General features: G+C 38.1%; 3 protein-coding genes and 1 long non-coding RNA gene across 5 annotated transcripts; 3 read left to right on the top strand and 1 right to left on the bottom strand.

Annotated features, from left to right (window-relative positions):
- Positions 1-1,293: 1,293 nt before the first annotated feature.
- On the top strand, positions 1,294-7,585 carry LOC133706417 (ent-kaurenoic acid oxidase 2-like). Its single transcript, XM_062131946.1, has 8 exons — positions 1,294-1,614; positions 4,949-5,429; positions 5,793-6,056; positions 6,289-6,375; positions 6,479-6,557; positions 6,645-6,751; positions 6,890-7,011; positions 7,390-7,585. Exons 1-8 carry the CDS (start codon positions 1,388-1,390, stop codon positions 7,496-7,498), a joined length of 1,476 nt encoding a protein of 491 aa, XP_061987930.1. The 5' UTR covers positions 1,294-1,387; the 3' UTR covers positions 7,499-7,585.
- A 144-nt stretch (positions 7,586-7,729) lies between these two features.
- LOC133706418 (glycine cleavage system H protein, mitochondrial-like) lies at positions 7,730-9,221 on the bottom strand. The gene is made up of 4 exons (XM_062131947.1): positions 9,020-9,221; positions 8,634-8,722; positions 8,196-8,366; positions 7,730-7,993 (listed from the first exon to the last, which is right to left on the bottom strand). The coding sequence occupies exons 1-4, from the start codon at positions 9,126-9,128 to the stop codon at positions 7,865-7,867; spliced, it is 498 nt and encodes a 165-aa protein (XP_061987931.1). The 5' UTR covers positions 9,129-9,221; the 3' UTR covers positions 7,730-7,864.
- Positions 9,222-10,776: 1,555 nt separating this feature from the next.
- LOC133742496 (uncharacterized) lies at positions 10,777-11,626 on the top strand. The gene is made up of 4 exons (XR_009862604.1): positions 10,777-11,129; positions 11,253-11,318; positions 11,415-11,463; positions 11,555-11,626. It is a non-coding gene; the product is annotated as an uncharacterized LOC133742496 (long non-coding RNA).
- A 4,846-nt stretch (positions 11,627-16,472) lies between these two features.
- Positions 16,473-23,069, top strand: LOC133707020 (uncharacterized). Of its 2 annotated transcripts, none has more exons than XM_062132565.1 (7): positions 16,473-16,750; positions 21,064-21,196; positions 21,773-21,858; positions 21,954-22,032; positions 22,126-22,235; positions 22,402-22,466; positions 22,678-23,069. In XM_062132565.1, exons 1-7 carry the CDS (start codon positions 16,616-16,618, stop codon positions 22,769-22,771), a joined length of 702 nt encoding a protein of 233 aa, XP_061988549.1. In that variant the 5' UTR covers positions 16,473-16,615; the 3' UTR covers positions 22,772-23,069. The 2 variants fall into 2 exon arrangements, with proteins under 2 accessions (XP_061988549.1, XP_061988550.1); XM_062132566.1 differs by lacking the exon at positions 16,473-16,750 and adding an exon at positions 19,361-19,512.
- Positions 23,070-24,552: the final 1,483 nt, after the last annotated feature.

Here is a 24,552-nt window from a genome sequence, read left to right as displayed (position 1 = left end):
TTTGATATAGCGGTGACATATAACGGAGAGATAACTCGAACCCAAAGTATCAGTACAAGTGGTGTAGCTTTCTCATTATGTTGGCGACTGGAATTGACATAGTGGTGACATAACTGAGAGATAACTCGAACCCAAAGCATCAGTACAAGTAGTGTGGCTTTGCCATTATGTTGCCGACTGGAATGGAGACCGGCGACACTTTGTTTAATCTTACCATTAGGAGGTTACGACCACTTGATGAGACAATGAACTCGTCGCCCAGTACCTGATACCTTTCGAAGTCCAACGATATGTAATTTTCACATGACGTGTATCTTTGGCAAAATGGCGTGTTAGTTATAGTATGCTAGCTACTATTGGCAAAGAAAGGATTATATATTAGCATGTAACCACCACTAGATAAACAACTACAAGAACTATGCATGATTGGTTTTCTGTTGCTAGAGTCCATTTTCTCCAGCATATAGAAACCTAAAATTTCTTCCCAGTAAACTCTCTCAGATGTTCATATAATTAGTCAAATTGTCATTTTCCAATAGCAGATGCAGGTGTGCGCTAATTACTTGTTTATTCTTGTTAAATCAGCGCCGGCCGGTGGCCTTATTGGCTCCCGCTTTCAACCGTTTTTTTTTTTTTTTTTTTAATTTAAAAGACTGACTGATCTTACGTTTAAATAACCATGCGTCAAGCAGAGACAATGAAAGTTGTAGGGCAGAAAGAAAAAATATGTAGCTAATGGTCTTCCACGCTTCAGCCCTCCATTTCATTGATTGCAGAACTTCCCTCAGCAAGAATCGTTCCTGTAAATCAATTAGCAAAATCGAAACTGTTTACTAGTGTTTGACAGGTGGCATGGTGTTTGTATGAAAAGGGGGTGTTCTTTGGTGTTGTAATTCAGTTGCCTTTCAACTTGTATGGACGATTAGACTCTCTGCAAAACTTGGTTTCGGGGTTAAGGAAGAGGCTAGGTATCAAACTTTGAACTTCATTCGACATAATATAAAATACCACTACATTTGTACCTAATTGCGAGAAGTATGGCTTTACATATACTTGAAATTTAAAATGACTTCTAAAGAAAAAAAAAACAATTTCTTTCTAATGCACACCACCTTTGACACATGCCTAGCTCCTCTAGTATTGGCAGGGAAATTTCTCACATTATTTAGAATGACTGGTCAAGTGCAATTTCTTCTCTGAAGTTTATAATAATATGAAAGCCGAAAGCCTCTTGCCCTTTTTTAGATGCCTGGTATCTTGAAAAGTTAATAAGGACAAATGCTAGGAGGAGAGTCCTCTACTTCTTTCCAAAAAACCACTCTGCTAGTCCTATTAGTACTCTCAACAGTTGCCTAAACTTGTAAAACAAAATCCCAGAAAATCGAAGATGGACGAGTTGGGTTTCTGGTGTTTGGTTTTCACAGCTTCAGTTGGTGGCTTTGGTGTTCTAGCTTTGATCCTAAGGAGAGCAAATGAGTGGTACTTAGTGAGTAGGTCGGGTGAAAGTCTGCCTCCAGGTGATATGGGGTGGCCTTTCATTGGGAACACCTTGTCCTTCCTCTATTCTCTAAAATACGGCCATCCTGATTCATTCATCTCCAACTATGTCAAAAGGTCTGTCTCTCCTTTCTCTCTCATTCTAAAAATAAACTGTTTGATCATTGTCTACTTAGTTTGTTGCAGAATAAAGAACAGGAAAATCGTCACATGTATCCATGTAGTCATGGGCGGGCGGCTCACGGGGCCACTGCCCCAAGTGTAATATTTAGTTTTGTTGGGGCATCAAGAGTCATAGCTATTTCATGAATTTGACACCTTTAGTATCATTACTATTTATTCAGATTCTATATCTCTAACCCCTTTTAGTCAAAAAAGATAGCATAATCTCAATGGATCATGAGCCCACCTCCTCTCCCTTATTCTCCATTTTGGCTTTCCTTCTACAAAACTTAGTCAATATGACTAAGCTTTTGACTCGGGGGTCATTTTGACTCCCTTTTCTATTGGGTTGGAGATGTTGGACTTAAATTAGAGAAGCCAAAATGGCTTTTAACACTAGAGTTGGAGATGCCCTTATATCAGTTTCAAAACCTTTACATACTATACTGATTTTGACAATTAGTTATATCATTGCCCCCACTCCACAACAATGTAATCCCCAACTCTAAAGCTCTATTCAAGTGTGGACCTTTGTATATGAAATTTCATAGGCTCAAGTGAATTTCTAGCCCACATATATTAAACAAAGAAATAGAATATCTCTTTCTTTACAGTTACAAACTTACTAATTAGCTCAACTTTGAAGATTAGTTTTCAACAGTTTACAGGTGAGTCAACTATCATAGTTGATTTAATTTATATTTTTTTTCTTTTTACTTGGAAAATTTTGGAGTGGTTCTAAACTTCTAATTGGACCTCTCCTACTTATTAAACTTCCAATTCATTTTTTCGAATACTTAAAAAGAAGTTAAGTACATTTCTTTAATTTTACCAAAACATTCATGAACAATTAAATATCTATCTTCAATTATACGTAAATAAATTTGACGAGAGAGGAGAGAAAATCCTAGGCTCTGCTAGGGTTGGATTTCTTCAGCCAACGGCGATGAAGTTCCTGTTTCCCGCTGCGTAGCCTAGCTTGAAGGACGTTGTACGGTTTCTTCGTGAGTTCGGTGGTTCTTGGTAGCTGGCTGCTGCAAAGGACTATGGCGGTGCTAACGGAGTGATCCAAGCTGGTTTGGAGGCGTAGAAGGCTGGTTTGGCGGCGCGACTATTTCGAACAGTTGAACTCAGATTTTTGCAGAGGCGGTGGGTTCAAGGCAAGCAGATCTGCTCTTGGTGTTGCTGCGGTTTGGTTGTGTGCAATGGTTTTTGGGGTGATTTATTTGTCGATCGTGTTTGCACAAGAGAGATAGTGGAGCTACTTTCGGATTCCGACCTCGATGCGGTGTTGGAAAAGCTGTCCGCCGGAAAGCTTGGCGGCGGCAGCGGCAGCGGCAGCGGCTACGAATCGGCAGGAGATGCAGGGTCTTCCTCCTGCTAGCTTTGCTTTTGTCTGGGCCTGGGATTGGAATTCGGCTTTTGGGCTTGGTCTCAATTTTGGGCTATTAGGACCTGTTGACAGCTCTGACCTCTATTGTCATAGCCTAGGTGTTTTAGTTAGAATAATGTCTATGCTAGTATAAGCTTCTCTAGAAGTCTTTGTAGAAATATTTGGCTTTAGCGTACCATAATGGCATGCTCGGCGTTTGAGATCAGATAGAATAGATTGCCTACAGGGCGAGTTGATTTTGTTAGTATAGACTACTCTGAGCTACCAATATCTAAGTAGAGTAGTCTTCTTTGTACTATTCTTTGCGTATGATTAAGGGTTATATTTAATGATATGAACTCTTTACCTCAAAAAAAAAAAAATTTAAATTAAATATGTATCTTCAACATTTTTTTTTATTTTTTATCTTTGTCAATTAAACGTTGAAAAATATGGTTTTGCGTCTCTTTGCTCTGCTAGGGTTTTACCGAGCCGTCAAATTGATCGTGCATGGGTTTGGGACTGCCGGCCTCGGGGGTCGCCTTGTCTGTCGTTGCCTCTTCTTGGCGTCATGGGTTGGCTTTGCCTTTCTCCTTTCTATCGTTTTTATGTCTGGCCAAGGTGCTGTGATTTACGGCGACCGGGCTGGGTTGGACGACAGTGGTGGCTTGGTGAGGACTGTACATGCTAGTGGCTTCTCCCTCTCACTCGGGTCGAGGTGGTCTGACCTGTTCTTGATTGGGAGGACGTCGTCTAATGCTGGTTGTGCTGCTTGGGTCGTAGGCGGTACGACGATTGTGTTTGGCGGTGATGGATCTGAGGCGGGTATGGATCTATTGATCATGATGTTGGGTCCTGATGGTGGCTGTCTTGGCGGTGCTTCTCATGGCGGTGGTGGAGGCCTGCGAGCCAGTTTTGACGACTTTGTAGGCTGCTCAGAGGTTGGTGGAAGTGGTAGTGCTACCACGTCAGGATTGCAGAATGGTGGATCCGCAGATTTTGCGGACGTCGGCAATGGTGCAGTTGATCCCACGTCGGGGAAGGGCGGTGGTGCTGCCGCAGCTCTTGATCTGAGCAATGCTGGGACTGGTTCGGGTCTGGATCCTTCTGGTGGATCTGGGCTTAGGGCTATAGTTTTTGGTGTTCAGTTTTGGGCCTTGGTGTTTGGTCGTAGGCTTTGGGTTTCAGCTCTTGGTGGTATAAGAGCTTTAGCAATGGTGGAGTTTACGACGGTGACTGAGGCTGCTATGGAGGAGGACACCTCATTGTGTCTGGTTACTATGGATCCTGGGGATGCCCCCTCTGCATAGGGAGGTCCTGGGTTCCATTGAATAAGTTAGGGTTTTTATTTTCTTTTCTTGCCCTAACATTATCTAGGTTTTGGTTCTTGGTCCTATTACCATAGTGATTTCATTTGGTTGCTCTAGGGTAGCCTGCATGGCTTGATATTGACGTGGCCCTTTCGGGGGTAAGTCATGTTGTGTAATCACTTATATTTGATATATGAAAGGCTTGACGTCCTATTTCAAAAAAAAAAAATATCTTTGTCAATTAAACAGTCTTGTATGTTTGGACTTAACGATTTCACCTGTTTATTTTTTCATACATGTAATAGCTATACAGTAGATTAGATTGATTGGCCATTATATATATTTTGGTTAAGAAAAGCACCAACTTCGTCTTTCTTTGATTATAGTCATATGGATCCACAGGCGGACCCAGTAACGGCCCATGCGCCTAGTGAAATTTTTTCATATATATATATATATACACACACACATACATGGTGCTATATATAGCAAGATCTTCATATGAACGAGCACGTGAAATGATCAAAACTCTATTATGTCCTTATGTTTAATGCCTAGAGTTTCTGATGATAATACATACTTTCTTTATTGGTACACCGTACACCAGATATGGTCAGACAGGAATTTACAAGGCCTATTTGTTTGGAAAGCCAACCATCATTGCTACAGCACCTGAAGTATGTAGAAAGATCTTAACTGATGATACACAATTCAAGGCTGGCTGGCCAAAATCCACTACTGAACTACTGGGAAAGCTGGCATTTATGGGCAGTTCTGCAGAGGAACACAAGCGCCTTCGCAAGCTGACCGCCGCTCCAATCAGTGGTCACAAGGCACTGTCTATGTACCATGAATACATCAAGGATGCCATAGTAACTTCATTGGATGAATGGTCTAAATCTGAGGAGCCAATTGAGTTCTTGACAGAGATTAGGAAGTTAACTTTCAAAATAGTCATGCACATTTTTCTGAGCTCTGAGATTGGTCCCATGTTGGAGACCTTAGAAAACGATTATACTATTCTCAATCATGGACTAAGATCCATGGCCATTAACATTCCTGGCTTTGCTTATCATAAAGCACTCAAGGTCAGATTTCTTTGTTTCATTTCATCTTTTTTCTTTGAATACTGTTGTGATACTTTTATCTGGTTTGATACCATAAGAGTTTATCGCAAACTAAAGAAGTAGAAAAACAATGCATTATTTTATTAAGAGAGAAAGAAGGGTCACATTAATATGGAAATGGATTCTCTACCATGCTTTTTTTTTGTATACTTCAATTGTAGTCCTATATTGCAAAGTGTTTCAAATCCATCACTCTTATGTTCACCCATCCTAAATTTATAATACAGGCCAGAGAATCCATGCCAGATCCCCATTTTATGTATCTGATTATCCAGTCTAATGAAAACATTTGACGTGATTCATTGATATTCTTGCATGCATCAGGCTCGAAAAAGGTTGGTTAAGGCTCTTCAAGCGATTGTCGATCAAAGAAGAGAAGGAAAGGAGGGTAATCTATCAGGGGAAAGAAGAGATTTGATGGATTTGTTACTGGAAGCCAAAGATGAGACTGGTAGAAAACTATATGATGAGGAGATCATAGACATAATCCTCATGTACTTAAATGCTGGTCATGAATCTTCAGCCCATGCCACAATGTGGGCTACTCTCTTCTTACATCAAAATCCAGAATACTACCAAAAAGCCAAGGTGTGTAGGTGCCGATTTAGTAACTCAAACATGTGTCTGGTGTTTAAGTTTTGTGTCTGTAAAGAAATTGTTAGTGTGGAGACCATTTGCTTGGAAACCAAGTTAATCTTAAGTGTGTTTTAAGTTTGTCTGCAGTTGCTACATTCTTCCTTCCAGTTGTGAACTGTGGTTATCTTTCAGATTTTTTTTATCAGACTTTGTTCATTGTTGTTGTAAATTACTTACCTTTCAGGCAGAGCAAGAGGAGATTCTTAAAAGTGTATCACCAGAAAATGGATTGAGCTTCAAAGAGACTAAACAGATGGAATATCTTTCTAAGGTATAAGTACACTACCAAATTTAGCATCATCATCTTAAGCATATGCCGCATAATCTCATATCTCAACTTCAGCAACTAACAAGTAGCAATGCTTGGCAAAAAGGTAATTGACGAAACAATGCGTGTGGTTAATATCTCGCTGTATACTTACCGGGAGGCTACAACTGATGTCAACATCTCTGGTAAGCAATTAATCTCTCTACTTTCTCCATTTCTTTTTGCATCTGTTTCTTGTAAGGAAACTTACTAGAAACTGTTGTGTATTCAAGGATACACAATACCAAAGGGATGGAAAGTGATGATGTGGTTCAGAGGAATTCATTTGAATCCAGAAATTTATCAAGATCCAAAGGAGTTCAATCCCTCAAGATGGAATGTAAGCCAGATAACTCACAGAATTAGATGTCTTTGTATAGCATATTCATCAATTTATGCATTACTGGTATGACTGAGCAAAGTTATTCATCTCACAAAGTAAACATGTTTCGTTCTTTTTTCTTTTCTGTTTTTGTAGGAAAGTAAAGCCAAGGCAGGGACTTACATTCCCTTTGGAATAGGAAGTAGGCAGTGCCCTGGAAGTGATTTGACCAAGCTTGAAATTACTACATTTCTTCACTATTTTCTCCTTAATTATGAGTAAGTTCCCTTGCTTTTCGATCAAGGGTTGTCATTTTAAGTTGAATTATCACATTCAATCTCCCCACTTAAATTCATATATCCAAGTGCAAAATGCATTGGTCCATCTGGAAGGTGAGACTCATAATCTAATACTTGATACTAATCCATGAACTTTCAAATGATTCGTTGTATCTAGTCACTTCAGTTTTTAATGGTATATGTTATCGAAGACGTCTCAAATGCATTGTATCCTAATATCTTGTAATCCTTTTCCTCCAACCAATTCTTCCATCCAAATGTACTTGTGATACTATTGTTTACTCTGTATGGCACTGAAATTGCAACCAGATGAACAATAAATGATAAAGTCTTTGACATTGAACTTCTTGAGTGCAGGCTCGAACGACTTAATCCTGGATGTGAAGTGAGGTATTTACCTCATACAAGACCAGAAGACAATTGCCTTGCAAACATTAAGAAGCTTCCATTATCATCATCTATATAAGTTCTCTTCCATTTGTATAATAAACATGTATTTATCTCCCTATTGCATCCCTTGATTCGATGTTTGTCTAGTGAAAACGATAATAATAGTAGTAGACATTTGAATAAATTGTTGAGGGTAGATTTCTTCAAGTATGGTCCCCCTTGCTTTGTTAAAGCTAAGTCTCAAGTATCAAGCATGATCCAAGAAAAGCAGTGCAGGCAAGTGCTAGAGAGATGATACATAGTACAATTGAAAGGGAAATGAGGGAAAACACATTTAACTTAGAACCTGTAATAATATTTTGACAAGAACTTGTCAAACAAGATTCTTAAAATCAGACAGTTCAAGATTACTTGGCCTAGCCTGCAAGATTTTGATTACATTCTAGTGGGCTGCATCTTCTTCCTCGCAGAATTTCGTGTATTCTTTAGGACCCAACAAGGATTCTAGTTCTGATGCATTGCTGGGCTTCACCTTGATCATCCATCCATCTTCATATGGGCTTGTATTGATCTTCATTAGAAAATACACCGAATGAGTGTAAACAAAGGAATATGTTGTCAAATACAAATATTTGGCTATGTTATGTTGTCAAATTTTCAATCTGAAAACCGTCTTAAATTTTATTTGGTTGGCTGGTTCAGATAGAGAGTCTAACAACTTAACAAGTCACATTATTGAAAATACAGTTGCGAAATTAAGGAAAAGCAATTACCAAACCAGGTGTTTCACTCAGCTTCGGGTTAACCTCAACAACCTCACCAGAGATTGGGGAATTGACATCACTGGTTGCTTTCACACTTTCAACATTTCCGAAGCTGCTGCTTTGGGAGACTGCTGTACCGGGTTCTGGCAGCTCCACAAACACCACTTCACCAAGATGGTCCTGAAACGAAAAGGATTCATCTAGTCACTCTTATCTGCTACTTCAAACATTACATCACTCGCCAAACTGGCTTACCAAAAGTTTGTTCATCAAATAATATCCGAATATACGCCGGCTCTGAGTTTCATTTATTTCTCGTAGATTAGGTTCTGCACTACATTATTTGGTGACCTTTTCTTCCTTTTCAGACCATAATAAGGTTCAGACTTCAGACTAGTGGAAAAGCTTATATATAGTACATCATTTATTTCTACGCATAACACTAACCTGAGCATGGTCAGTGATACCAATTGTAGCAACTGAGCCTTCATGCTTCACCCATTCATGTGAAGATGCATACTTCAACCCATCCAGAACTGCATATCCAACATAACCCAAAAAAGAACATTACAATTCTTTCAAAGTCTACCAATGAATACATACCCAAACCCTTAGCTTATTATGTTTCAGAGGTCTGAAATTGCCTATACTAAATTTTTATAACCTACACACTAGAGAGAATAGTCATACATGCATTAGCAGCATTATTTGATTCCAGTGAAAAACCTAGGTACTTTATAATCTAGACGACAGTTCTAGTTGACCCTTAGCACTAAAAGTAAAAGAAGACAAAAAAAGCCAATGACCAAGTTAAAGAAACTGAGAAGTAGTACCGGTGGAAAAGCATCTGGAGAGAGAAAATGCAGGGGAGAGTTGAGCTTTGGAGGCACCAGAGATTCTGAGTGCATTTGCTGTAGAAGAAACCCACATTTTCATTGCCATTGTTTTGCTACGTTATCTCTCTTCTGTGTCTGTGTGAGGTTTGCTTGGGTTATCTCAAACCTCAAAGGCTGTTATGAAAGAAAAGAGTAGGGGCACACAGAGTTAGGATATGTCGTTTTATCTTGGATGAATGGTTGGCAACAAGAGCCTCATCCTAAGACACAATACAAAGACCTCATTTGTCTATTTTTTTTGGACCTACTAAGGCCTAAATCAGCCCATGTATAGATAGTTGTAAAAGATTAATGGAAGTGTCAATAATTTCACTTATATGAGAAAGGATTAATGAGAGTTTAGTAAATCATTGTGAATTATTAACAAGTAATCATTGGATGGTATCATGGCCTCGAGGTTTGCACCTAGAATTTGTTATAACAATTGTGTAGTTATGTTCTTGTTTGAACTAAAAGTGATTTTGTCGAAAGTGTTGCTTATTTGGGTTTGGTGCTTCGTTGTTGACAGTGGCGGATCAAGATTTGATTTCAAAACATATATCATAACTAAAAGTGATTTTGTCGAAGGTGTTGCTTATTTGGGTTTGGTGCTTCGTTGTTGACAGTGGCGGATCAAGATTTGATTTCAAAACATATATCATATTATGTATAAACATAAACGTTTAGACCAAAAAAACGAAAAACCCACAAAAGTTATCAATACTTGGAAGCCTCGAACCCAAGACCTCCTTCTTGGAAACTGATCAAGCGCCCATAACGCAAAACCAATCACATTGTACATATATAATCACTGGAGCACAGGACCTACCATGCCCCAACGTGACACCGCCACTGGTTGTTGGATGTCATGTTTTGGTGGACAGTGCTATTTGTGGGCGAGCGTTGGGATTGATTGGATGACCTATTCTTTGTTTGGTGACAATCCATTCTCATTGTTTTTGTTGGATCTGGCTTAATAATCTATACATGAGATCCAGAAGGGGTTTTGGCATTCGAATGCGAGACCCAGGACGTATCTGCATTTGGGACCTGGATGAGTTTGATTTTTGGGCTGCACTTCTAGACTTGACTCTGGATTTGAATTATCTTACACCTTCCAACTGAATTGAGGAACTATATCTAATTCTCGTACACCAAAATAATAAAGGGATTTCTTTTCTTTCTAAATAGAGGAATTACTTACTTATTTTCTAAGGGGGCCGAATTGTATTTGGATTTCTGTGGATTTTTTTTAAATGATAGACTTTTTTAAAAGTCCATGGACTCTATAAAAAGTTCATAGACTTCTATTAATTTCTTAAAACCATTGACTTTTAGCACAGACTTTTTACTGATTCATAAAAATCTACAGACTTTATATTAGGTCTGGCAAATCCTCCCGAGACAAACCAGCCAACCGTGTACCAACCGAACCAAACAAGTTGGTTACCGAAAATGTTGGCTACCGAAGTATTGGTACGGTAATACCGAACCGAGAGGAACATATTGGTACGGTACTGGTACTGATTTTCTGAAAAATACGGTATACCGTACCGTACCGTATATTATATATATTATTTATATATTTAAATATATTTTATATCTATCGATCTAAACCGTTGATTATTAATAGTTTTATTTCATATTAAATTATAACCGTCGATTAGACTATAACTCTCCAAACCCTAAAGGGGTAATACGACTACTACCCACCACTCTTTCGGTCTTTCCCTCAGCCCCTCGAGGCCTCGAAGGCTTGAGGCTCAAATCGACCCCTTTCTCTCAGACTCAATCACTCAAACCCTCTCCGGCTCTCGATTCGATTCAAACCCAGAACTCTTCGATTCGATTCGATTCGAGGCCTCGAAGGCTTGAAGTTCAATTCGATAAAAGCTTCAAACCCAAAAAATCTCGTATCTAATAGAGATTCATGGCCTACGGCCGAAGTTCGATTCGATTCTAACCTAGAACTCTTCGCCTCTCGACCTCTCCTTTGAAGTTCGATTCGATTCAAAGCTTCAAACCCCGAAATCTCGTATCAATTCATTCGATTCATGGCCTACGGCCGGTGAGTTTTCTCTCTCGTATCAATTTTTGGTAGATTTGAGTTTTCTCTTTGGTTAATCTTTGGATTCTAGACCGAGTAATCTCTAAAATTGTAATGGTTTTACTTTTTTGCATCTTGCTGCAGTTAATCACTTAATCTCAAGTGGAATCAGTCTCTTTGAAGTGGAATCTTGATTTTTTACTTGTATATGTGAGTTCTAAACCTGTGAGTTTGGACTCTTTCTTAGTTTCTTAGTTTCTTTACCAATTTATTCTGGGTTTCATGGTTTCCCTTTTGTGCTTGCAGGAACAGGAGGACCGAGGACTAAGAAAGCAAAGTGACTGCACAACTGAAGGTATAATTCATATTATGCAAAGTGATTGTATGAATGTATAATTCACTTGTATTTGACTTGAGATTTTCTTACTGTAATTACTAATTTTCAGGTGTTGCTCCAATCTCAACAATTCAAGAGGTTTAGGAGCACATCATTTGGTTAGTTTGGAGAAAGAGGGTAGGTCAGTTTTTTATTGCAAATTTAGATGATGAAAATGTTATATGTTATATGATGAAAATGCTTTTAACCTCCTCTTTGTTATTTTGCAGAGAATGCTTTTAATCAAGGAGTGGCGGGAACAATGACCAATACCAGCTCTACACAGTCACAAACTACTGCCTCGCTGCCCTCGCAGCCTACATCTTGAGCTTTCAGCTTTCTTGTTCATTGATTGAAATTGCAGAAACTACCTAAATTCTTATTCATTGACTGAAGTGATGAATGATTGATGAACTATGAAGTGAGGAATGATTGATGAGTTGAACTGTCAATTATTGAACTGTGAATTGATGAGATGAACTGTGAATTATTGAATTATAATTTGTATGAACTATGAAGTGATGAATGATTGATGAGATGAACTGAACTGATGAACTGAAGTAATGTATGACAGGTTTTTTGCTTATGGTTGGGCCTTTGTTTGGAAATTGCTGACAGGTTTGAGCCTTTACAATTTCAGTTGGGCCATAGCTGAAAGCTGGCCCAATCTTAAACTCGGTTGGAGGCCCAACCAACCGATACCAACCGATACCGAGAAGTTGGTATACCGACTTTTGTGGCCGGTAATGGTAGCCTATTTTGTGTACCAAGAGTGTCTGGTACGGTAGATGGTATTGGTCTTGAATGTCCGGTACCGAACCGAACCCACCCCTACTTTATATGAATGACTTCTATAGATTTCACAATATTTATAAAAATAAAATCAAGCTAGTTTATTAGTCAGGGAATAAAAATATGATGCAATAGCTATGTTAACTAACGTCAATTAGCGTAGAAATCAGAGAAGCTCAAATAATGTCATGAAACAAACTAATAAGAAAATAAAGGAAAAACATCCAAATATAATCTACCACAGATGCCTCATATGTACCTCACAATAAAGAAACAATAAATGTGAAACTAGCTCATCACCAATCACTCTTCAAATCATGTGAACTAGGCTTATCACGTCTTAATTTACAACTCGCCATTGTTTCTTATGAATTAAGAAAAATATTTGTAGTTATATGCTCCTATAGTCCGATGTAAAAAATAACAACGAAAACAAACCAGAGATCAGTTCAGAGTGGACCTGCATCTTATTTATCTTAGACTTGTCAACACCAGCCCGAAACAAAAAATTTCAAGCAAGATTAGCAGGTTCTATCTTGAAATTTACTGCAATTCACCTGCTTACAGTACTATCATTGTCGTCTAATGTGTAAAAGTGAGGGAGAGAGTGTTGGTCATGTTTTTCTGCACTGTACTATAGCGTCGAATTGATCACAAACATTTAAGGAAGCCAGGTAGAGTTGGGTGGCTTAAAGAGTAATTTCTGCTTTCAGTTAAGGAAGAAGGCCAAAGTTCTATGGGGTTGTGGACTTGTGGTTTGACAACGTGTACATGGTTTTGTTTTTTCTTTAAACTTGCATTAAGCATACAAAAGGAACCAACTCAGACTAGGCCTCATCATATGGCCCTTGGGCCCTAAGCCCGCCCGGCCCGGCCCTTCCATTAGGGCGGGCCGGCCCGACCCTTTTTTATTTAGGGTAGGGTATGGGTCACACAAATAAAGCCCGGCCCTACCCTACGGCCCGGCCCGATTGAGCCCGTAAGGGCTAGGCCCGGCCCGGCCCTAAAAGCCCGGCCCTAAAATTTATATTTTATTTTTGTTATTTTCTATTACATGTGTTATATGTATAAAACTATGGAAGTGTAGAAAATTATTTCAATCTGCCATATTAGGAAATGAGTCTTTTAAATTGAGCCATATTTTGAGAAGAAAAAAAATAATTTTTTTTAAAGAATTAACCGTTAATTCGGCAAAAACACCGCCGTTTTAATATAATCTTATGGGTATTTTAATATTTACCAATAATTACTGTTAACTAATTAACTGTAATAATTACAAAGCTATTATTTCAAATTGGACAATATATTCATGTAATACCAATTTTGAAATAAATCAAGTAATCAACATAACTAAAAATAATCAATTGGTCGAGTTGAAACCATTTTACCAATGTAATGTTAACTTCTTAATGAGCAAAATGGGGGACGAAATAGAATTTTTTAAAATGCACCGCTGGATGTTATTTTCATATGAATATATGTTAGTGGTAGAAATTTCAGCAATTTCCGCCTTCGTTTGGACCTCGATCTACCCGGTCAACTCAATACCCTAAATAGAACATAAAACAAATATGCTCTTAACCGGTCCTTGGCAATTCACTTTTTTCGATCTTTCAGCTCCCACACTCTCATGGGTAGGGGGTCTACTTATGGATATCAAAATTCCGCAACGTTTGTCCGCGCATGGTGCCGCTCCCCTTAGGGAAGTTTGCTTGTGCAAAGCGTTGACCGCTCCGTTAGGTGCCTTATTCACGGCGGATCGGCCTAATTTCTTTACACAATACCTATCACTATTGTATAAACATATAAGAATTTTCCGATTGATCGATTTTCATTTCAAAATTTTTGGATCGCAAATAATCCTTATATGCCTATTAATGTAGTATAACTAGTTTATTAGGCTTGTTACCCTCCATGAGCAAAATGGGGGACGAAATAGAATTTTTTAAAATGAACCGCTGGATGTTGTTTGAATATGAATATATGTTAGTGGTAGAAATTTCAACAATTTCTACATTCGGTTGGACCTCGATCTACCCGGTCAACTCAATACCCTAAATAGAACATAAAACAAATATGCTCTTAACCGGTCCTTGGAAATTCACTTTTTTCGATCTTTCAGATCCCACACTCTCATGGGTAGGTGGTCTACTTATGGATGTCAAAATTCCGCAACGTTTGTCCGCGCATGATGCCGCTCCCCTTAGGGAAGTTTGCTTGTGCAAAGCGTTGACCGCTCCGTTAGGTGCCTTATTCATGGCGGATCAGCCTAATTTCTTTACACAATACCTATCACTATTGTATAAACATATGAGAATTTTCCGATTGATCGATTTTCATTTCAAAATTTTTGGATCGCACATAATCCTTATATGTCTTGTAATGTAGTATAACTAGTTTATTAGGCTTGTTACCCTGCATGAGCAAAATGGGGGACGAAATGGAATTTTTTTAAAATGAACCGCTGGATGTTGTTTGAATATGAATATATGTTAGTGGTAGAAATTTCAACAATTTCCGCATTCGGTTGGACCTCGATCTACCCGGTCAACTCAATACCCTAAATAGAACATAAAACAAATATGCTCTTAACCAGTCCTTGGCAATTCACTTTTTTCGATATTTCAGCTCCCACACTCTCATGAGTAGGAGGTCTACTTACGGATGTCAAAATTCCGCAACGTTTGTCCGCGCATGGTGCCGCTCCCCTTAGGGAAGTTTGCTTGTGCAAAGCGTTGACCGCTACGTTGGGCGCCTTATTCATGGCAGATCGGCCTAATTTTTTTACACAATACCTATCAATGTTGTATAAACATATGAGAATTTTCAGATTGGTCTATTTCCATTTCAAAATTTTTGGATCGCACATAATCCTTATATGCCTATTAATGTAGTATAACTCGTTTATTAGGCTTGTTATCCTCCATGAGCAAAATGGGGGACGAAATGGAATTTTTTTTAAATGCACCGTTGGATGTCGTCCGTATATGAATATATGGTAGTGGTAAAAATTTCAGTGACTTCCACCTTCGGTGTGTGTATTAAATATGTTCAATAAAAAACAATGAGTCTTTTATTACCAATATATACCATTAAGCCATATTTTGAGAAGAAAAAAATAATGTTTTTTTTTTTGTTAAACAAAATAAGGCCCTTTTTTGGCCCATTTCGGCTTTATTTGAGGGCCGGCCCGACCCGGCCTTTTCGGCCCTAACGGATCGGGCTTTTCGGGCGGGTAAGGGTTAGCATATTTAAGCCCTGGCCCGACCCTACCCGGCTCTAAATTTTGTTGACTTTGACTAGGCCCGGCCCGGCCCGACCCTAAGCCCTAAAATTTAGGGTAGGGCCGGCCCTAGCCCGGCCCATGATGACCCCTAACTCAGACAATTGGGTATAGAGACAAAAATAGCAAAATTTGATACATTGTTCATATTGATTATTACCCAGGCAGCTTCTCTTTGATTAATGTTTCTTTTTTCATAATTCATTCAATTACATTTGGATCCACACTTGTTTGTTTTTATATTGGTAAAATCACACACACTATTTTAGTTATAGAAAATAAGGTCTGGCATGAAAAAGAAAAAATAAACCACCATTTGGCTTATCTACCCAAACTTAAAGAGCCACAAGGGCAAAGCAGTAGCAAAACAAAGACAACCAGGCCCATATATGACGGCGGCAACAAGTACAAAAGAAATAGAAAACCTAGAGAGAAAAAATAAATAAGAAGAAGAAATGGATGCAGCAAACAACAGAAGAAAAGAAACTTCTGCAGAATAGTCTGAGTTAGGACTACAATAGCAATAACAACAATAGTCTGGTGGCTGGAAAAATATTGGAGTTTGGTATTTATACTGAACACTACAAAGTCCACGATTTTCCATAATTTTCTAATTCCGTATGTATGAATGATATTTTGAATACCCCTAAACTTCAATTCATTTTTAAAAGTCCTAATTGAATACCCCTAAACTTTGGTGGAATTCATAAAGATTTTTTAAAATCTTAATTGCATACACCTAAACTTTTATGGACGGTTACAGCCCTAGACTTTTAAATTCCATGAACTTCTTTAAAAGTACCAGTAATTCCATATACAATACACCGCCCTAAGTGATATATCGTACCTAACCATCTGTAATTCTATTTAAATTATATATTTGGGATACATATTCAGTCCCTTTTGAGAAATTTGAAACATTAAGGACTTGAACTTCCACCAAAAAAACTCAAAAATAAAGGGCGACACGGAGCCCAGACCCAGGCCCCAAAACAAAAACACGGCTCCGACAATCGGACCTTTCTCTTGTGCAAACTCTTGGTTTTGGCATATGGTATGGCTGAGATTGTAGAGGAAGAGGAGCTGATACCGATACCGATACCAATCAATCACAGAAACAATGTTGGGATCGTTGTACGGACCATTGGCCCAGCTCCCCCTTCTCGTCTTCAGCTCCCCTCTTCTATCAGAGTACGTATGTCCTGCCCTCTCTTTCACCCTTCACTCTTTATACATGAATGCATGATCATGATCATGATGACGACCCAGATGCTCTTGATTGGAAATTTCGTTTGGTTTTATGTTTTCTCTGCTAATTGATTGATGCTCAGGTTAGAAATTACTTGAAGCCTTTGTGTGATTCCCTGATGAGTTTGATAGCAATTGGTTGCAGGAAAGTTGCGTAATTTGAAACAATGTCTAAGTCTAGCAATTCAGATATTGTCTCAGTTAATCTATTTGCTGATTTCTATAGTGTAGACATGGCCAGATAGCATTAAGATATTGTATCGGATCTAGTTCAATGAGACTTCAACCGGCCCAGAGAACTTTACGTTGAAAGATTAAGAATTGAAAAGGGTATATAGAAAAATTGAGTGATGTGATAGAAAACCTCTGGGACTAAAAGGATATGGGTTGTTCTCGACAATGAGGCTAAACTCTCTTGCTCTGGGTGAGTGTTTGTGTTTACAATTTAATAGAGCCTCTTACTTGTTGAGCCTGCCTATCGCGGGTTTCCCATCTTGTTGAGTGGTTGGAATATCTCACAACAGAAAGTGTCAGTTGGTTGGTGTAGGTCAAACTTTGTGCTTAATTTTCTGAACCCTGTAGGTCAGTTAGTGCAGCAATATTTGTTCAAAAAAATTAGAAAAAGGAAACACTTTCCCACACCAATTAGTCAGGCGTATTGTATTCCTCTTGCATGTTTGCTCTTGTTTGTTTACAACCTTTCTAGCAGCTCCTCTCTCTCAGATGACATTGTGTGTAGTATGGTGATATGTGAAAGATATAGTTTACAGTAGAAACTAATTAAGAATGCATTAATTTCTTGCATTCCATGTTAGAGATAACCCATACTGTAAGCTTCATATGCTTCTGCTTCAATTGATTTACACCATTGGAGCTGCTGATAATATTTTAAACAAAATACCTTGCTATGCCATGACACATGCTCTATGCTGTCATTAGAAGTAAATGTGGGTTGCATGTAAACGATTGCTACACATTTCTGGTGCGTAATGGTGAATGGGCGAGGCGTTGGAAAGAGAGATGGTTTGGGGAGACAGCATTTTGTCTCTTTCATTTCCACGTTTATATACATATCATATCATATCATTGTCATCATCATTTACCCATAGCTAGGGTGTGTTCTTATCTCTCTATTCTTCCAGTGAGTTGGGACTTTGGGTTAGAAGGAACATGAGAGATTAGGAAGTTCAGGAGCTTATGTGTTTCTTATCTGGGTTAAAGGGTGCTGTGCTGGTTCATCTAGACAAGACAAGAGAAAGTGGTTGCTGGAGTCATCAGAAGAGTTCTTGTGTAAATCATTCTCACGGAATTTACCAGTTCCTCAATTGATTCCCTCTTCCGTAATATGCTAAGTTCCTTCGAAGGTAAGGATGTTAGTTGAGTGACCCTGTATTTATTGCTCATGGCAAATACCTGTGACATGGTTCAGAGGAGAAAGGCCTGATGTTTGTTGGTTCCCAGATTGGTGTGTAGTGTGTAGAAATGGTTCTGAATATTTTAACCATTTGTTTACAATGTCCAGTTGAGTTAACTCCATGGAAAAGGGTATCAGGGAGTCTAATCTGAGTTGGGACAACCCAGTAGATTGTGTGGCGTTATTGCATGAAAGATGCAATTTTTTGATGGCGTTATTGCACTGTAATGGCTGTATTTTGGGTCATTTGGATGGGGAGATATAAGAATTTTTGAGAATGTGAAGGGGGACGAGTTGGGGTGTTTGTTGGAAAGTGTTTGCTTTTGGGTATCTCTATGGGGCATGGCTGCATGGTTACTTTGGAATTCAGACAGAGCTCTTTCCGTGCTATTCTTTATAAATAGAATGATTGTGGTTTACTATTGTTTTGCTCGATGCTATCTTTTTCTGAAGAGACTCTATCTTGAGTTGTTGTCTATTTCTGTTATCTAGCATTGTTGTCTTGAGCTACTTCTTTTATTGTATTTTTCTTCCTTTTAATCAAAGTATGTTTCCGTATTATATAATATTGATATTAATAATTAAAGCAATATATGATATAAGTTCTCTGATTTTTATTTTTGGCAAGAGAAAATTATTCTTGCAAGACTGTGAACATTATGTTTTCTGCATTGGAATCATGTTTGGTTGTGCTGTCTCAATTCATGGTGTGGTAAGACATCATGCCTGATATGGGGAAGGGGGACTTCACATATGTAGATTTTCCTGCTTAAGAGGTACCCTTTTGACAAAAACCAAAAGGGATGGCATTGTTGGGGCCCACCTCACAACGTGGTCTGATGATCCGATACATCCGAGTTTTAGATCTGCATTTAAGAATTGTGCCTGCATATTGTCAATTATGCGCTTAGTAAAAAGACTCTGCTCGTCTAGTTTTGTGGTGGAGTGAGATGATTAATTGGTTTCTGGTTTGATTACTCTGTTATAACTTATAAGTATGACCTTCTGGATCTCTTGTCCACTTTTATTGTATCATTCTGTTGAGCAGTTTTTTTTTTTTTTCAATAAGAAAACTTATAAATATGATCTGATCTTTTATGAGAAGAAGTGGCAAGTTCGGAGTTTGGATCATTGATTGCATTTAGGGTTGGGCCCACATGTGATCTGTTTTCAAAGGTGCTGTTGAATGCTAATTCAATTATATGTGGGACTCCTGTCAACTGCAAATGGTAGTTGGGTCCTGTATGGGATACAATGGCACAGTTTGAATATTTGGGTTGACTTTGGTTCGGTATGTCTTTCTACTTTTATGTGTGTTTCTTACATCTCCATGTCTAGAAGTTAGATAGTGTTATGATTATGTGGAAAATCAGATTGGCCCCATCTGGTGGTTTCTTTGGGATTGTTTCTGCACATTCTTGTTTTATATGCCCAATGATGGAAACTCATTCATCCGAGCAGTGTTTCGTATTTATTTTAAGCCTCCATTTGTTGCACCACTATGACTATCACCAATGCCTGCTGCTGCTGCTGCTGCTTCTTGTTGTTGTTGTTGTTGTCCCCATTGTTATTATTATTATTATTATTTTTGGTGATGCTCTGGTGGTGTTCCTAAATGTCGAATGGCTTTCAATAAAGCTTCACTGTCTTTGACTTGTTACATATGAGGTCTGAGGGCTCAAAACTTAATGCGGGTTCTTGATTTTGGTGAAGGCAATGGACGACCTGTATTGTCTAAATGTACATAATGCTCGTAATTTTTGTAACCTGTCTCAAGTCTCTGTTTGACTTTAGGAACCTGTTCAAGTCTTCCTTCCTTTTTTCCAGTAATCCTTCTCAGTGGGTACTTGCTAAACTATTAATTGTTGCAATGTGTTATGTATTCTATATCTATGCATGTTCTACAGTTCTGCTTGTGGTTGCCGGGTAGTTTTTCTTTTTGTTTTCAGTTCTGCTTGTAGTTATTCTATATCTAAGTGAACTGATAAGCAGCCTCAGTATAATATTACTCATTCTTATTATCCCTGGATAGAAAACTTATTTGTGGGGGTGGTTCTGTGGGTTAATGTTAGGAGCCTTTTCCTCTCATTTTTGCTATCATCATCATCATTTGTGACAGATTCTCTTGCTGGCTTGTACGGTTGAAAATCTGAAGGCTTGTTCATAGGCAGTTGATTTTTTTTTTCCCTTCTAAGATATGCTTTTTAAATTGTAAATAACTTTGCTCCTTAGTTATAGACTTATAGATGTGTTTAAAAGGAATAATGGTTCCTCAAATAGAAAGAACTGGAGGAGTTAGTTTGGGATAGGGTTAAGGTTTTTGCTTCATTGTGGTCTTATTTTTCTCAACATTTGAGAGACTTTTCCCTAGTTTAATACTTTTTTATTCATGCTGGGATGTTTAGCATGGACTGCATGATTCTTTGTTAATTTTCTTTGGTTAAGATTATTCTCTTTCTGAATCTTGGGCAGGTTCTATTCCTGGTTTTGTGTGATTGTGAGTTCTTGTATCCTGTTTTTGTTGGATAAGGTTAGGTTCTTCTGTTTCTATCAAAAAACATATAATGCTTTGGTTTTATTCCTTTCAAAACACTATCAAGTATTTGTATCTGGGGTTCCGACTTATTCTCTCATGCTTTCTGAAAGATCTGTAGCAGCACCAAAATGTGTGAGAGAATTTCTCGTCAGAATGCTAATGTGTATAAAGAGTTTAGTGTTTATTGTAATTTCATTGCATGTAGTTATATGGACTATACATGTCCAATAGCATTTCTGTGCAAAATGTAAAGGGGTGTGTCATTGCATATCAGAATAATGTGGTTGCACTTTTTGTCTTTAACAGGTGCTTGACTTGAGAAAATTGATAGCTGAAAAGTATCAGTTACCATTAGAGAAGTTGAGGCTTATTATGCGAGGCAATGTGTTGCATGACAGCAAAAGTGGGCAAGATGTGAATCTCCAACTCAAGGATGGCGGTACTGGTCTTATTATTTTTGTAGTCCCTTGATTATATTTATTTTTCTCAATAATTAATATAAGCTTTGCTTGATTTTGTTGCTTCTTTAATTGTGGAAATTGCTCGGAGTTTCACAGTATATTTGTCCTACTCTATTAGAATTTGAGATGGTTGTCTGTGAAACTACTGACCACCTTTTGACTTAATCAACTACTTCGGTGCAATTATACCTGCAATACTTCCCTGGATCCCTTCAAGACTCCAAAGTCAAGCTTGTTTGGAAGAGAGTAGTACTGGTTATGTTCAGGAAATCCCTTGTTGCACCCCCATTTTTACTTCTCAGAAAAAATACTTACAATTCAGATTTTGATTTAAGAAAGTTAAATATATCTTGATTTAATGAATATATATCACAGGAAAAAAATATAGTCACCTCCTTTATTCGTTTGGAACAACAGTTAGTACTTGCCAACAGTTTGTAAATAGGTGTCAAATTGCATAGGCCAATGTAGAGACAGCAATTTCTTAGTCAAGACTGCAGTTTTGGCATTAGTAGTGGCAGTGAATTTATTATCATATTTTTGTTCTTTGCTAGATTCTCTTATCGTTGCTGTCAAACCAAAGCCACCTTCTAAGCATCTTCGGGATGGACTTGACGAGGACGACGACGAAGATGATCTGGTACAAATCTGATTGAATTGGTTATCCAACTGAAAAGAGTTAATATCATGTTCAAGCACTGTATTTAATGGTCTTTCCTTGATGTTTATTACCAGAAGTTTCAGCTTCCCCAATCATCAAGCCGGTGGAAGAGGAGAGTATATGCTGTTCTACATGATAAGTTGAAGCTTCCTGGTGGGCAACTAGGCATCAAGTTGAACAGTTTGTAAAACTAAACTGTTACAGTCCACATTACTGACGTAACCTCTTTTATGTTTTCAATGCTAGATATCCTTTTGATGGCCATTTTCTCTCTCAGTTTGAAGATGTGGGTAATTATCATTCTGTGGTTTATATTGGCACCTGTGGCCCACAGATGGGATCTTGGCCCTTTATATGTAAGTTTTCTCTTTCTTTTAGTTCCTACTGTTTATTAATGCTGTGCCTCTTTCTCTAACAGTTATTTACAGCAGATACTCCTAAACTTGAATTGAATGTCTGCCATTAAATGATCTTTTTTTTGTCTTATTATTAAGTCGTTGTTTGTTACTGCTATATATTCAGATACTTGGCACCGGTTTTGGTATCATTCTTCTGAATCTAGGACAGCGGAAGCCTGGCGATGTCAGGTATGCACTCTTTTTCTTGATCCTCATCCCATCACTTTCTTCCCCTCTTTCCTGTTGTGTGTATATGTAATCTCTGTAATTATCTTCTGTGGCTGTCACTACACAGATGAAAATCTTTTTGCATTAGTTTACCTTTCAATAAATATATAAGTGAACAATGTCAATTGCTCATTTAATTTTTCTGTGTCTTATTCTGTGGTATATTACGCAGTGCATATTCGATTTTCAATGAAGATTTTAGAGAGCTTCCAGGGACCCTTAATGCAGAACGTCTTGATGGGGACATACGAACAGGGCAGATTTGAGCGTGGTATAGACCATTTGGAATCTCATCTAAGATCGCCCCATGTTGTCCACCTGCAGTATTGAAGTTTATACATCGAACCAGGAAATATGTGCAATTATGTTCTTTTTATGCTTTGTATGGTTTCTGAGTAGATTGTAAGGTTAGAAGTCTCTGTTTACTTAACTCCCCTGATAAACTAAAAGCAGCAATAACATTGTCTGTATATACAATTTCAAAGTGAAATATCTTCTGTAAATGACTGAAGGGGTTGAACCCAATTTTGGAAATAGCATTTAGCTTTCATAGACCTCTCAGAATTATGCTTTGTATATATTGTTGGAGACATCCAAAATGGGGTTAGTTTATGCTTGAAAGTTGACTTCAGATATGCTAGATGCATAATGTAGCAGTGGCACAGTGCCTTCTATTCACATCCTACGTGACATGATCGAAATCACTTTTGCAATTTTCTTTGCTATGCTGGTGGTTAACCGGTGAACCGAAACCATAAACTTACATACAGGTTGCCAGCACCGGAACAAATTAGTTCTTACGACGGGGTCGCTCGCCCCGTTGACCTCATACTCATACCGGCTCCGCCACAGTGGTCACTAGAAATGTGTAGTGATTGTCTTTATTTATGGTCGCCGAAAACTGGAGGCCTACCGATTTATAGGTGATGTACCACTTACAAGTATGCAGAACCACTAACAAAGGCTGCTATGAATCACAAAATGTTTTGCTTGACAAGTCTCATTCCTTGATGTTTGTTATAGTGAAAATGTTTCATATATATATGAATGGGACCAAGATTTGGTTGGGTCTGTCTTAATTTCAGCCTATAGCAGACGGCAATGGCAATTGCCAAATCTGGGTCACGTAATAATGTGACTACATTGAAAGATCTATCTGCATATATAAGCTAATGTTATAGGGAAAATTTTACGATACATTAGTATAGAAATACATCAAGTAAATTAGAATTGATATAGAGGTAGATTGACTCCATAATAAGTAGACTAGCTTAACTTGATTTCAAATTAATTTATCTCTGTACCGAGCTAGTCTATCTTTGTGTCGAACTAATTTACTTGACGTATCAGTAAATTCATGTACAGTAGACGAACTCATGTTATAGCAGCGATGTGTTTTGAAATGGTTATTGACCTTTTTTGATGATTTCAAACTAAAGTTTGAGCTTCTTTTCCTTTCTTTCCCTTTTGAGTTTTCGTCGTTACTACAGTGGCTTTGGACAAATTGAGCCTTTTGATACTCTAAGGTCCCCCACTAGAACAAAGACAAATAAGAAAAAATGTCGTCAACCCAGAAAAATCAAACCTCTCACTCTCTCATTGTCTCATCAAATTTAAATAAAACACAGATCGATTGGAATCTGGACTAGGTCTATCTCCATATGTTGTATATACTTTGGTAAACTTTTCTTGTCAAACTGTTATGACGTATAGATTGTTTTCTCCTTTTTCTTTCTGTTGTTAAACCGTCAACGTTTACTAACTAATTTTTTGGTTAAATTAGAAGCCTAATTCTAATCCAATTTATTGTCTTCCCTCATCATTTGGGCAAACCTAACAGGCTAACAGTAACCCTAATGCTCAAAACTAAGTAATCTTTGTACGGTACATCTAAAATTGCATCTAGCAGAATCGCTTTGGTAGGGTTGAGACCCGCAATGCCTTTGGGTTATATTGACATCCTGCACTTAAAAAAACGAAGTAGAAAAAGAAATAAATATGGTGATAATTTGATTCTTCGTCGCTTCAGCATCTTCCTCGGTGGAGA

This window comes from Rosa rugosa, chromosome 4 (assembly GCF_958449725.1).
Source record: "Rosa rugosa chromosome 4, drRosRugo1.1, whole genome shotgun sequence".
Taxonomy (NCBI): domain Eukaryota; kingdom Viridiplantae; phylum Streptophyta; class Magnoliopsida; order Rosales; family Rosaceae; genus Rosa; species Rosa rugosa.
The sequence above is the reverse complement of the archived record's forward strand: the minus strand, read 5'-3'. Positions and strand labels throughout refer to the sequence as shown.